At 29.4% G+C, this 15556-nt stretch overlaps 1 protein-coding gene across 1 annotated transcript; it reads right to left on the bottom strand.

The window, feature by feature from the left end:
• Positions 1-5111: 5111 nt before the first annotated feature.
• Positions 5112-9696, bottom strand: LOC133778554 (ubiquitin-conjugating enzyme E2 10). The gene is made up of 5 exons (XM_062218523.1): positions 9557-9696; positions 9388-9471; positions 6629-6756; positions 5952-6056; positions 5112-5536 (listed from the first exon to the last, which is right to left on the bottom strand). The coding sequence occupies exons 2-5, from the start codon at positions 9455-9457 to the stop codon at positions 5393-5395; spliced, it is 447 nt and encodes a 148-aa protein (XP_062074507.1). The 5' UTR covers positions 9458-9471; positions 9557-9696; the 3' UTR covers positions 5112-5392.
• Positions 9697-15556: the final 5860 nt, after the last annotated feature.

Below are 15556 nucleotides of genomic sequence, written 5' to 3'. Positions count from 1 at the left end.
ATAATATTTGTTAAGGTCTTTATCTAGCATAAGAGAATTTTGGGCACCAAATCCATGAACCCAAATTTGATGGGGACATTCCATATTATATATATATAATGAATATACATAGATATAGAGCATCTTAGAAAAATGTTAGAAAGAACATGTGCAATTACATGAACTTCTCAAGTGAATTTAATAATCCCATTAGTATAATTACAATGAATGATTGTGAAGCATGTATTGTAATGGGTTAAAAAGGTTCTTAGGATTTGGTGGCCACAATGTGTGTGTATATATATATATATATCTAAATTCTATTGGCCAATCAAGAAATAAGCAATGGGTCAAGTTGAAACCAATGATAAACTAATTATAATAAGACTTAATAATATAGTAAAAGGATTTTGACATAAATGTCCTTGAGTTTTATTCTTATTGATAATTTACCCCCTCAAAATACTTTTTTTTTGGCAATCAAATTTTGAGTTCTATAAATTCATAAAATTCTTTGTTTACGAGTAAATTTCTTTTTTTTTTTTTTTTTTTTTAAAATTATATCCAATATGATATCTAAATATATTTAGAGCAGTCCCAAAAAGAAGTCGATATGAAAGAAAAAAAAAAAAAAAAAGCTAATGGCTTAAAATCATTCGCCATTAGATGCTCTAAATGTTTAGGTAAAATACCTTATCACAAACACCAATAATTGCAAAGTTAGATGTAACTAAGCATCAAAGGTGAACGTAAATATATTTTTTCATCTTTTTTCCTTTCTCTCTCCCATTAGTTTTTTTTTTCTTTGATTTTAACTAATAAATAATATTTATAAATATGATATTTAAATAATGTAAAAGAAAATATAAAGAAATTGATATGTGATGTAATGTAAAAGTGTGATGTAAAATTGAAAAAGTGGGATTTTAATGAGATATTTTGAGAAATAGAGTAGAGCTCCCACTGGGAGTGCTCATAGAGGTGTATAATATTTAGAAAAATATCAAAATTATTCATAAAAATATTATCTAAATAGACTTAATGTTAGAATTTCTAATGCACTCATATAACATGAACAAACAATAATCTCCAACACATAATCCAAAATTATGTCACTGTAAATGCATATATGAGAAATCATAAATCATAATTCTATAGATCATTTGCTAAATTAAAGAAGAAGATAAACACAAGAACGGAAGTACTAACCTGAAGTCATTGTTAGAGATGATACAGAGAGAGTTGTGATCTTCCAAGAAAGCAACTTTTCTCTGTGATGGGGAATGAGAGAATACGAGTTGTTCTGTTTCTTAGGGACCACAACCGTATATATTAACTAATAATAATACCAATTTTGGTTATTTATAATTTAACCCCTCATCAAATTATAAATATGTCTTATGACTTCTACACATTTATTCCATGACATATTAATACCATATGATACTTATACCATAATTAGTCACTTTATTTTATATTAAACTTTATAATAGCATAATACATTAATACATAAGTGCCCATAATTGGATTTTAATCCAACACTTAATTGTTATTATTTTTTAAACTCTAGAACTTAAGACCGAATTACCAAACAACAACCAACAAAAAAAAACACACAACATTTATTTTATGCTAAAAATCCAATAGTAAACTACTTGATCAATGATGAAGAAATGATTGAGATTCCATCATATATGTTTTTTTTCTTCTCTCTTTTAACATAATAATTATAAAGTAATAAAAGTGGAGACTAAATCCACCTAGGCATCCATGTGGCGACCATTCGACAATGGCCACATCATCCCAATACTAAATATTTATATATAAATATGTGATAATAATTGATAATTGAAAAATGTTAAGTGGGATTTTGGGTTTGTGATTGTGTCACTCTTGTCTTCATTAAGAGAGAAAGGACAGTAATTGGATTAAAGTAAGGCCTGATTTTATGGGGCCAAAAGCCCTTTCCAACTCGTGGGCACGACTTCTTTGCCGGGCAAGAGCCTCTTCTTTCTGTCTTTCTTTTTTAACTTTGATTAGTTTTTTTTAAAACTCTATTTTTGGATCATAAAAAAAAGTTCCCACGTGCAAATTTTAAAATTGGCATAGTTAAAAAAATATTGTTGTTATTTAGCATTTTAAGATGTTCAACACTACAAGAGGTGACATTCCATAATTGATTAGCGATATATCGTAATACTTGTTGAATTCAAATAAGTGGTACCCGATATTTGATTACACCAGAAACGGTAAGAGTGTTGTTATTTGACACCTTAAGATGTCCAACACCATATGAAGTGACATCTCATTATTGGTTAGTCATACATCGTAATACTTGTTAAATTCAAATAAATGGTACCCGATATTTGATTACACCAGAAACGGTAAGAGTGTTGTTATTTGACACCTTAAAATGTCCAGCACCACATGAAGTGACATCTCATGATTGGTTAGTGACATCTCATTATTGGTTAGTCATACTTCATAATACTTATTAAATTTAAATAAGTGATACCCGATGTTACATTGCACGAAAAACGATATGCCACCTATATATGTTGGGCACCAATGATAGTAATTCTCTTAAAAAAAGATGGGTCAGTCTTCTTTTGATTAAAAACTCCAAATGCAACGGTGTTAGACATAAAATGACAGAAATCACAGTGTCCCATATAAGAAAATTAAACTACTAATAATAATAAGAAATTACAACTGAGATAGAGATACAACTAAGCTAAATACATTTTGGTTTTCTTTTTTATTTTTTTTTCTCTTTTGTATTTATTTATGGGGAACACAGCCTCTTAGAATACGCAGAAGACCACACAGCATGGTTTGATAAATTTATACATATTTAAACCAATCTCTTTTTGTAGTTTTTGGGGTTGTTTAGCACTCACTTGAACACATTTTCTCTAAAGCTGTTTTAATTATTTCACCATACATTGCTTCAATTCTTGTTATTATTACCTAATACACTATTAAATATTTTGTTTTTCTCCCTTAAAATGAGCACCCTTAATAATCTTTTATTATCATAAAGAAAAAATAATCATACAATCTTTTTTTTTTCTTACACTGGTTAGGGTTTTTTTTCTTCACAATAAAATGTTAATGCAATGCCAACATGGGATTTGAATCATATTTGTTTATCATAAAATAATCTTACAATACTCATTAGTCACTTTCTTTCATAAAAATGAGTACCCTTTACTAATTACAATTTTTTTTTCTTTTTTAATTTTGAGATTATAATGTTAATGCAATGCCAACATGGGATTTTAATCATCTTTTTTTTTTTATCATAAAATAATCTTACAATACTTATCACTCGCTTTCTTTGATAAAAATGAGTACCCTTTACTAATTACAATCTTTTTTTTTCTTTTTTAGTTTTGAGATTATAATGTTAATGCAATGCCAACATGGGATTTTAATCATCTTTTTTTTATCATAAAATAATCTTGCAATACTCATTAGCCACTTTCTTTCATAAAAATGAGTACCCTTTACTAATTACAATTTTTTTTTCTTTTTTAGTTTTGAGATCATAATGTTAATGCAATGCCAACATGGGATTTTAATCATTTTTTTTATCATAAAATAAGTCTACAATCTCTTTATTTTTTCCTTACACAATTTAACTTCTTTTTTTTTTTCTTCCATAAAATGAGCACCCTTTACTAATTACCAACTTTTTAAAGATTAAAGTGTTAACGCAATGCCAACGTGAGATTTGAATAATCTTATTCTTAATCATAAAATAATCTTACAATACTCATTAAGGATATTGCATGCTTACATTGTAGTAGTAGAGTTAGAGTAGCCTTGTTTTGGTCCCAATAGCAACGTTGAACGTTTGTCCATAATAGTTTTGACTTTGACTCAAAACATTAAAAGGCATTAATTTTTTCATTAGCCAGAGAGAGTATTAGATACCTTTTCTTTTCAAAGCCTTAAGCGATAGAATAGTGATAAATGAAATGGGAAAAGGTTCCCTTTGTTGTTTAAAAGCTTACAAAGAAGATTATCAAAATCTCAGAATCAAAAGAAGTAAAAATTAGTGTCCCTAAAATGGCCTAGGACCTACTCTATTTGGCTTTGTCTTAGAATCACACTTGTTTAAGTCATTTTTTTTTTGCTTTAATATTAAAATATGTATATAAAAAAGCACCCCATAAATGAAAAAGAAATTAGACAAAAATGGTTAAGAAAGAGGAAAACAATAGGCTTATCACTTTAGGGTTTTTATAGCCCTATCACATGGTTTGTCTCTTTGTAAGAAGAAGAAGAAGATATTGACAAAAACTCATCTAAGCTCAGCAGAATACCCACTTGGGTCTGATTCTCTCACCACAAGCCTACTTGCATAACATTTTTAGATCATTATAGTTATTAAGGTGCAATTTGTATATTTTGGAGTTTATTTTATTTTCTCTTCTGTCTTTTTGAACTCCACTCTTTATGTAGCTTTGTTTTTGTGTAGACCAAAGCCCCAGTCAAATATATATTTTTGGAAAAAAAAAAAAACCCTTCTCTCTGTTTTTTTTTTGGGAGATGGGCCAGAAAATGGCCCCCCAGTCTGAATTTTCTGACGTATTTTCGATTTTCCCAATAAAAGAAGAAAAATTGCTGAAACTTTGAGTGTTAGATAGAGCAGTACAAGGCTACAAGTTGAAATTACCCAAAACAGTTCTCATAAATCAGCTAAAATTGAACTATTTCTGCAATCAGATAAAGTACCATTTAAGTTTCGATTCGCTGATAATAGGAGAAAACAAACTCTGATTTTTATAACCCAATTTTCTGTTCAATTAGGCGTGTTTAGAAGTCCAACCAAATCAGTTAATTTGGGCCAAGCAGCTTGGCCCAATTAATTAAAAAAGGCATAATCAGATTGGGCCGTAAGAGATAGTACAATTGAAGTTTGTAATTTAGTTCTTTTCTAGTTGTCAAAACTCTGTAGACTGTGACAAGGACAAATAATTCAAAGGGTAATATCATATAATAATTCAGATATATATGACATGAAGATTATTTCAATTGTACACAAATTTGGATATGTTTGTTGGCATAGTCAAATGAAAGTGACATATATAAGAGGGTGTTGTCACAGTTTTTCAAGGAGAGAATGATAAACAAGTAATTCAAAATTAAATATAATTTAGCATAATACAAATCGATTAATGCAGTTGTGTTCTAAGAAGGGCAGAATTCAGAATCTATTTCCCTCAAGGTCCAGTTATGAGAAGAACAGACCATGTTTTTTTCACACATCTTACTCAAAAGGATTGGCTGCTGCTGCTGCTGGTGCTGGCCAATAATTTCTTTCATACAATGTTAATCAGAAGAATAATAGTGATGTGGAAAAAGACACTCCCACCCCTCAAGACACAGCCTTAGCAACATACTACTAACCCATAGCATACTTCTGAGTCCAGCTTCTTGCAGTTGTCTCATACTTATTCCTATCAGTTTTGTACATATGGGCGATCTCGGGCACCAACGGGTCGTCGGGGTTGGGATCGGTCAGCAATGAGCATATGGAAAGCAACACCTGAAAATTGAATGTATAAGAAGTTCTTCAAAACTACACTTAGCATTTGATTCCAACTCTCTCTTTATTCTAATATCATGATCAAGTGAGTTATTATTGACCAAACTCTATTTCCTGTGAGCCAGCGGCAAGACTTATTTCCAAGTTTTATGTAATAAATGAAGGAGCACATGAATGTGATGGTCCACCCACTAATATAGTCTAAGTCTAGACAGGGTTATGCCATAGACATTGTAAACTTTAAATGACTGAAACCTATATACACTGAATTGGAGCAGATTTGTCTTTAGAACCAACTGTGACTGTGGGGCAATGCAAACTCATCATTGCTCTCTAGCCCTGAAGCTGTGGGACCATCAGAACTCACAATTGTGTTGCATCGAACAGTTTTATGTGCATGTGACAGAAATTTTACCTTGGATATGGTTAGGGCAGGGCTCCACTGCTCCTTCAGTATATCAAGACAGATGCTACCATTGCTGTTGATATTGGGGTGAAAGACCTTTGTTCTGAATGCAACCTGCACAAAACATCTCCAGAGAATTCAAGATTAATAGAGTTACGGGTATATTTAAAGAACAACGCATAAACACACAATATTCCCCACTCAAAGTTCAAAATATTTTGTTGTTATGTGCAGATTTCATGTTCAACATTGAGGCTAAGTCGATGATTATAAACACACAATCTGGAGGATAGCACTAATATCTTTTTATCAGATTTTTCTTCACACTCATTGACCATTGTACACAAACAGATTTCCACTACAGTTGAGGAGTTCAAAATTTTACCCCATTTAGTGAGAGCTCAAGTACTATTATACTAATCCAACTTCCCTCTCAAGAACATTGTGTGCACGGGCATTTAAAATCCTTAGCAGTTGTTGCACATTACATGCAAGATATATAGAAATATATATTTTATAAGAGTACTATTAAATTTCATCCTAGGACCAGTATAAGGATATGGGGAAAAGAAGAGCGACGGCACTTGTGGTAAGGAAAAAGTATAAAAAGCAATAAAGAACAATCAAAAGAGATCACTACTTTGTTCCTTGAAAAAGAAAAAAAGAGTAAAACATAATTTAAGTACCTTAGGTGGTTTAAATGGATAGTCTGGAGGAAAATGAATAGTGACAAGAAAAACTCCTCCTGCATATGGGCTGTCTGGAGGACCCATAATTGTTGCCTGCCAATGAAACATGTCTTCGGCAACCGGGCCTATTCATACGCAAACACAATCAAGTTGAGCATATGAGATTAAACACTCCTAACAAAATATTGACATTTTGTGACTACGCAACATATAAGACCAATACCTATTTTCAAATTAGGCAGAGGGTAAACTCAAATCACAAAACAGCAAATTTAGTGCGTTAAAAGGAAGAGTGAGAAAAGAGAGACTGTACTGTTATTTACAAGTTCATAAAAGAAAGAAAAAAGATACAAGGGCTGACAGTTCATCACAACAGTGCTGCAATTATACTATAATTTTCATGAAACGATCAGCAATTCACTGTAGTACATTATAAAAACTAACACATTGTTTGGCATGAGACCAAGTGCTGTACTGTGCAACAACCAAGCGCTGTGAAACTGAGGTTCTGCACATACAGAGCCCTATTAGCTTTGAATGGCTACAGTAAAATATTCACATCACTTCGAGATTATAGTACCATGGCACTATAACCAAGAACGTGATTTTTAAATTGTAATTGTAACTTGTTCTGCCAATAAGCTGCTGATGGTCTAAACTTCCTGTAAACTTACTAAGAAAATCTTATGTCAAGAGAGACCCTATATTTAGGAAGTTCTGATATTGTAGAAAATTATGTTTCAGTATCCTCCACATATTACAACACAAGGAACAAGTTCTATTTCATAATTTGTGTCATCATTATATTGCAACTCTAAAATATAGTTTAAAATTAAAGAACAATGACAAATATATAAATATACATAATCATAATTCATTGAAAATGACCAAGAAAAATAGAAATGCCAAAATCACTAGTGAAAGCGTGAGACTATAATTTATCAATTTAGTGTTTTGTGTTTTCCTAGCAATCAATTGAACTAACTGATAATCATCAAGAAAACAAAACATATAACTATACATTTTATTTATTTTTTAAAATTAACAATAAAATTAGGTTGTTTAGCTTGTTTTCAACTGTCTCCCAGGCATTTACCACTTATTACACTTAGGGTGTGTTTGGAAACAACAATATAATTACTAGTATAGTAATTACATATCTGAGTAATTATCTTTTAATATACAAGGTGTGTTTGGAGGTCAAGTGTTAATTACTTATAAATTATTATTGTTATATTTGGCAAAACAGTTAGTAATTGCACAAAAAAATAATATTATTTAATAAATACTATTTAAAATGGATAGTAGTTAGTAATTACACAATATAATTACACTCAATTCTCATAGGGCTATGAGAATTGGAGAGTGTAATTGAGACCCTTCAATTACGTCTAATTACATAATTACTGTGTAATTACATGGTCAAACAAACACACCGAATTGATTAATTACTCCGAGTTACACCCAATTCCAATTATTGGTTGGCTTTTCAAACCCACCCTTAGGTCTTGAAAGTAGTATTTTAGCATTTAAATCCTGAACTTTTTAAATTTATCACTTAAATTCTCAGAAACCTCATTCCGTTAGTTTTTTCCTTCAATAGTTACACTTTTCACACATGGCCAGTTTATTTCCATCCAAAAAATTTAGCAGTGCCAAATAAACTTACTTTTTTCTTCATTCCTTCAAGTACTAATTAAGCATTCAAAACGAAACTTTACATTGTAAGTCAAGATGCCTAAAAGGCGCAAACAAGTTTATTTGACATTGACGAACTTTTTATGATTGAATTAACCCTATTCACCTGCAAAATATGCAACTTTTGACGGAAACAATGGATGAAAAGGGTTTCTAAGGACCTAAGTGAAATAAACTTAAAAGGTTAAGGACTTCAGAGCTAAAAATAGTTTTTAGGATCTAAGTATAAGTAGTAAAAAATGGAGACTTCTCAAATAAATCCTTGGAAAAAACCCAAGTATGTTAAGGGTTTGCTTGGATTCACCTTTGTTGTATATTTTTTGCTTTTCCAAATTGTTAGCAAAATTATATAAAAGAGTCATTAAAAAATTTCAAATATCCATATACACAGTTACATACAAACTTCAAATTCTAAGAAAAAAACGGGATTTTCAAACATTATTTTATTTTAAAAAATTGAAAACCAAAACAACAATTTTACTTTTATTTAGACAAAAATTGAAGTGAATTTAATCAAGCCCCAATTGTTTTCTACATATTTTTGTTGTATGTATAGTTTGTCCAAAAATGACAAGGTTTTTAATCAGCAGAATAATTTTCAAAAACTTTCGAAGTTATAGGTTACTTCGGACTAAGTGAGAAAATGTATAAATATCAGCGGAAAAAAAAGTAAAAAAATTAATAACCTACGGTTCAGGCAAATAATTTGGGGTAAGCTAAGCTAGGCTTTACTCAGTTAAATTCTTTTGCCTCAAAATTTTCCAAGGCATCAGTTCTAATATCTCGTTTTCTCCTTTTGTGTTCTCAAATCTTTCCTCAACAAACACAAAAAGTCAAATGAAAAAAGAAAATCTAGGGCAATAATTGTACTCGATATCAAAAGGGCAATATTTAAAATAGAGAAATCATTAACATGCAGATACAAAAACACAACTATTCGACCCAAATCACACACACACACACAGTTAAGTAAAACAAAAAGGGTTGATTTTAGAGGCCACGAAAAATCCGATCAGGTAAACAGAAAGGAAAGAAGGAAAGAAAAAAATTCAACGAACCAGCGCTGCAAGAGGTAGGAGGATCCTTTTGAAGATCCTTGAGCTCTTTCAAGATCCGCTTGGACGCCATGGCTGCCTACCTCGCTGCGATTACGATTGTCCAAATCAATTTCAGAAGACACAGACAAAGCGAGCATAGAATTAGAATAGAGAGAAAGAGAAAGCTGACCTGAGCTGAGCTGAGAATAGATCCTCTCTCGGTCCCTTTTCTTCCTCTTCTTCTTCTTCTTCCCCTTAATGCTCTCTTATACTTTACCTTCTTTATATACTTAGCCATATTATATATCTTATTATTTAATAATTACAAAATAATACTTGTGTTATTACATCTTCATCTAATGTAATAAATAATTCATTTTTTTATTATATTATAAGAAAGCTACTATCTTACTTCACCAAAGAATAAACTTCATTAAAATTTATAAAATTATGTTACTTAAATCTCTTCTTAGTGGGTAGATAACACAATTTCTTAATTTGAACCGTTTATTTTGTTAATTTTAACATAATATTCCAAATGTTTTATAGAATATACTATTAAAATAAATTAAAAATAAATATTATTAATTAGATTAATATAAATTCAAATATTATCAGATATTTATTAATTATACTAATATAAATTCAAATGTAATCAAATATCATTATTATACTAATATATAATACAATACTAGATATTTAATAATTATATCAATATAAATTCAAAAGTTATAAAATATTATTATTATAATAATATATAACATATAATATAATCTTATTTTTTATAAAATTTTGCTAGAATATATATTTAGTAATTATATTAATATAAATTCAAATGTTATAAAATATCATTATTATAATAATATTTAATACTAAACTAGATATTTATTAATTATATTAATATAAATTATAATATTATAAAATATCATTATTATAATAACATATAATACAAAATATGATATTTAATAATTATATTAATATAAATTGATATGTTGTAAAATATTATTATTACAATAATCTATAATACATAATAGGGTTTCTAGGGGTATTGGCGTGGCTTGACAAAAATAAGTACCATTAACGGTGTTAACAAGTGGGTAGTGTAAAATCATCTTTTGGCTAAACTTTAATTTAGACAAAATATTTTAAAATGTTTAAAGCAAATTAGTAGCATATCTCCATATTGATTTTCGGATTAATGATCAATATTTTCAGCTGATTTTGTAATGTTAAAATATCTTAAGTGTAAATATATTTGTTGCCTTATTTATCACAAATAATCAATTTTTGGTAAAAATATATTGTGCAAATATCTTGAGATTATATTCAAGGATTGTGTGGGATTATGTCTATTATAGAAATAAAGAAGGTGTCGAAAATGAACATGGTCAAAAGACATGACCATATTCGTTCTGCCAGATAAAACTGATTACATTGCTGACTCATCTGATTCATTTTCTGTCGACACAGAATCCATCTGGCTGGCTGATTTCCTAAATCAAAGGAATTCGCAAATTGATTTCAAATATACCAGAAAATGATGGTCTTGGACGATTTCCCTGCCTATAAATACATTGCCAAGGCCTTTGGAATTTTCATCTCTTCCATTTTGAATATTTGTAAACATTATGTTATTTTGAAGAGTGTCTTTATTTGTAGAGATTAAGTTTGTTCACCTTAATCTTTGTGAGAGTGCTGAGTGTACTTGTGGATATCTATCTAGTCCATTGTAAACAGATAGTGTCTATAGTGAACGTGTTCATAAGGATCTTCGAGAGAGAATTCTAATTAAGTCTCACTTTGGGAGGAAGTGTGCACTCGCTATTCTTTGAAGGGAGTTCAAGAGAATCAGCGTTTCATCAAAACTAGATTCGTAGAGAAGAGTACAACAAGATTGCGGCAATAGTTTAAGAGGGAGTCTTACATTGTTTAAGTCAATGCTTTTGTACACATTTTTTATTTACTAATTGGTTTATTCTCTGGGCATGGCCCCAAGGAGTAGGTTATTTTTGCACTGTCTATTTATTGTGTTCAGTTCCTGTCGTGACAAGTTTGGATTCTATCCCGACAGAATTGCTTTCTGTGTAAACAGTTAATTATCATTCCGCATTTTAATTAATTTACATGCTTTAATTAATTTGGTAATTACCAACAACGGAATTTCAGGTAGTAACAGAGAGGCACTTTTAGTGGGTTTGGGTTTATTCATCAAAAAAAAAATGGGTGTAAAAGTGGAACACTACAAAAACATTAAGTATTTTCGCCGCTTAAAACTCTACATAATAAATACATTATATATAAATATCGTGTGTGTGTATAAATAGCATGACTCTGTAACTAAATAAGAAATTATAATAACATTTATCTTCTATCAAGAATAAATAAGTTTATTCTCCAATTATTGAGGTGTGATTTGAATAATATCATGAATGTTTTGTACATTAAATAGGGTAGTTTGTGATTTGAAATGTTATTGTATTATTTAAAAAAAAAAACATAAACAATGTTTGTTTAATTTTTCTTTTAATACGTTAATGTAATTATTTTATATATAATATTATTTATTTATTTAAAATTTATATGACAATCATAAAAATAATTAATAAATTTGCTAAATAAAACTAAGCAAACGTGCATTGCACGTTGCTTGCACCTAGATATTATAAAATATCATTGTTATAATATATTTAATATAAGATTACACATTTAATAATTATATTAATATAAATTCAAATACTATTGTGATAATAATATATAATCTTATTTTTTTTACTAATTATATTAATATGAATTCAAATATTATAAAATATTATTATGATAATATTTAATACAAAAATAGATATTTAATACTTATATTAATATAAATTTAAATATTATAAAATATCATTATAACAATAATATATAATACATAATCTTAATTTTTATTAAAAAAAAACTATCATTTATATTTAAAAAGAAAAAATGTTATTTTTTTATTTGATCTAACTTATATAAATACATATATTCATATTGAATAACAACAAATATTATAAATATATTATATATAGGTGTCGTGTGTATATAAATAGTTTGATTGTGTAACTACCTAAGAAATTATAATAACATTTACGTTCTATTAAGAATAAACAAGCTTATTCTTTAATCATCAATGTGTATTTTAAATAATATTATGAATGTTTTGTACTTAAATATGATAGTTTGTGATCTAAAAGGTTATCATATTATATATATATATTTTAAAAAAACTATAAACAATGCTTTGGTTTAATTTTTCTTTTAATATGTTTATGTCATTCTTTTATATTAATATTGTTTATTTTATTTGAAATTATATGACAATCACACAAATCTAATAAAATAATTAATAAATTCTATAAATAAAACTAAGTAAACGTGCATTGATATTTGTATCTAATAATATATGTAATACGTTATATATATTTTATTATTTATTAATTATAAAATAATACTGTGTTATAACATATTAATCAAATGTAATAAATAAATAATTTTTTATTTTATTATAAGAAAACTTCACCAAAATTTAAAAAAAAAATATGTGACTTATGGATAGGATCTATTTATTTAAAAAATATATATTACATAAAAACTAATATATTATAATATATTAATAATTTAAAATATTAAATATTATTCAAAATATTTAAAAAGTTATTAATATGTTGTAAAAGCATATAAAGAAATGTCTTATATAAGTCAATAATATTATAAAATAATAAAATATTTCAACAAGCACAGTTGGGCCAGGGAGTGCTATCACCATCTCTTCTCCATTTTAACATTCGGGGTTAAAAATCTATGTTCCCCATTTAGGTAGGGAATCCCCGCCCCATTAGGCATGAGTCCCCGTAGGGCCTATCCCCACGGAAAAAAGATTTCATCCCTAATCTTAATATCATTTTTTAAATTGATTTTTTTTATTTGAAAAAATAATCTTTTGATATTTTTTTTATTCTGAAAATTTCAACACTCTATAACTTAAGTGTGAATATTGTTAGAAGACTAATTTGTAACTCATTAAAAAATAATAATAAATTGAGGTCTTCTTAAATCATTCAGAGGCCGTTTGGTATGAGGAGTTCACAATTTTTATATTACTCGATTCCTCTTCAATTCTAATGTGTTTTTGGATCTCTTCCAAAGTGTAATCCTCATTCTTATGGAGGATTCTTTTCCTATAGTTCCTTAAAGTTGGTGGTAATTTTGACACTATTGCACCAACTTGAAAGGCCTCGGGAAGCTCAATCTTGAGAACTTTCAACTTGTTTACAATCACTTGTAACTCATGAATTTGAGATAAAAGAGTTTTCCCATCAGTGAAAAAAAATTCAAAATATTGAGAAATTAAGAACTTTCTTGTACCTTCTTCCTCAGCCTTGTACTTACTCTTCAAGGCATCACAAATCTCCTTCGCGGATTTGGTATTGGTATAGAGTTCATATAGCCTATCGGATAGGTCATTAAGGATATGACCTCTACAAAGAAGGTTGTCCTCTTCTCTCTTTCTTCTTTTCTCCACCTCCTCGGGAGTGTCTTTGTCGGATGGCTCGGCTAGAGGTGCCAAGGATGACTTAATGATATAGGCTATCTTGAGTGTTGTCAAAAGGAATTTCACCTTGTCTTTCCACCTAGTGAAATTGGATCCATCAAACTTATCCAACCTCACTAAGTCTTGGTTCATGATCTTGATGGGCTCTCCTTCCATTGAAACAAAAAAGGGATAAGCTTTTGATTGTTAGAGAATATATTTTATTTCAATGGAAATGATAAGAAATATTACAACTCTATGCAAAAAATACAATGGACAAGATGATTGATTAAAAAGAGTGTTACAACTCTATAATTGAAAATACAAACAAACAAAGAAAAAGAAGAAGAAGAAGGAGAAGAATAAGAGAATGGTGAAACATACAGCTCTAAACAAAAGATTGCAAGTAAATGAAAGGTGTTTGAAACAAAAGAAAAGAATATTACAACTCTAAACAAAAGTTACAAGTAAATAGAAAATGAAAATAAGAAGAAAAACAATAGAGAAAAAATGTAAGAACAAAAAAATAGTAAACTCTCACTTACACAACCTAAGTGAAGAGGGTTGGGGATCGCCAACTTGAACAAGGTTTAAAACCTTTGTCCAAAAGCTTATTTCCCCCTAACTCAAGCACTAAGAGATCTCTCACTGATTTTTTGGAAATGCTTTTTAGAATAATCAAGCCTCAAGGTGTATTTTCCATCCAAGTGCATTGTGGATGGAAAATGGTGTGCCTTACAAGTGAGCATTAGGCTTCTATTTATAGAGTTTGAGATACCCCTTTGAATTTCAAATTCCACCAACCCCCATGGCTGTGACCAATGTTTAATTGGATGTTTATGGAATTAAAATGGAGATTTGGGAGTTATTTGGGATGTTAGAACCGTTCAATTTGGAAAAAACAAATAGGTTGTCAGCCTCACTGGCCTCGGCCAGGACTTTTCAGTGGCCGCGGCCACAGGCCATTTTCAGCACAAAAAAGTCATTTTTCCAAAACGTCCCAAATCATTTCCCACATGATTTTGTAGCCTCCAAACACCTATTGGGAGTTAAAAACATGTTTCCAACAGCCATATTTCATCATGGCTTTGTGAAATCCAATCTCAAATGTATAACATATAATATACACATTATTGGGTAATATTTGAGAGTTACAAATTTGTAACTGATTTTGTAACTCCAAAATATGTCACATTTGGGCACACACATGTGTCTAATTTTTGTGACTCTCAATAATATGTTACAAGGTGTGACAAATCACATTTTGTCACATTATTTAATCTAACATTATATTATATGAAATAATATAACAAAAAGTTGGGTTTAACTCTAGTCTCCATGACCATCTCGGCCGTGGTGGTCGAGCAGACTGCATATGTACATGTCACTGCTATCGCCCTCCGACTCATTGCTGGTTGAGCTTCTCTTTACCTTTACCTGCACCACAAAGCACCTGTGAGCCAAAAGACTCAGCAAGAAAATATATTAAACAATTCACAGAGTAATATATCCATCACACAGTAATAACTGGTGTATTCATTATATAAATTAGCAACCATAGGGTCACTCAAGTGCGTGTCATAATTCCTTTCAATTTGTTGGCATCCGAGCCAGTCAAGTGCATGTTGCACTCCTAGGATG

This window comes from Humulus lupulus, chromosome 5 (assembly GCF_963169125.1).
Source record: "Humulus lupulus chromosome 5, drHumLupu1.1, whole genome shotgun sequence".
Lineage (NCBI taxonomy): Eukaryota > Viridiplantae > Streptophyta > Magnoliopsida > Rosales > Cannabaceae > Humulus > Humulus lupulus.
The sequence above is the reverse complement of the archived record's forward strand: the minus strand, read 5'-3'. Positions and strand labels throughout refer to the sequence as shown.

Bases quoted from the DNA above. Each gene is read 5' to 3' on its own strand.
- LOC133778554 (XM_062218523.1), bottom strand. From the start codon at position 9,457: ATGGCGTCCAAGCGGATCTTGAAAGAGCTCAAGGATCTTCAAAAGGAT. The intron at 6,757-9,387 runs GTTCGTTGAATT...GCGTATGAATAG, and splicing joins TCCTACCTCTTGCAGCGCTG to GCCCGGTTGCCGAAGACATG. The intron at 6,057-6,628 runs GTACTTAAATTA...TGTTTTGTGCAG, and splicing joins ATCCATTTAAACCACCTAAG to GTTGCATTCAGAACAAAGGT.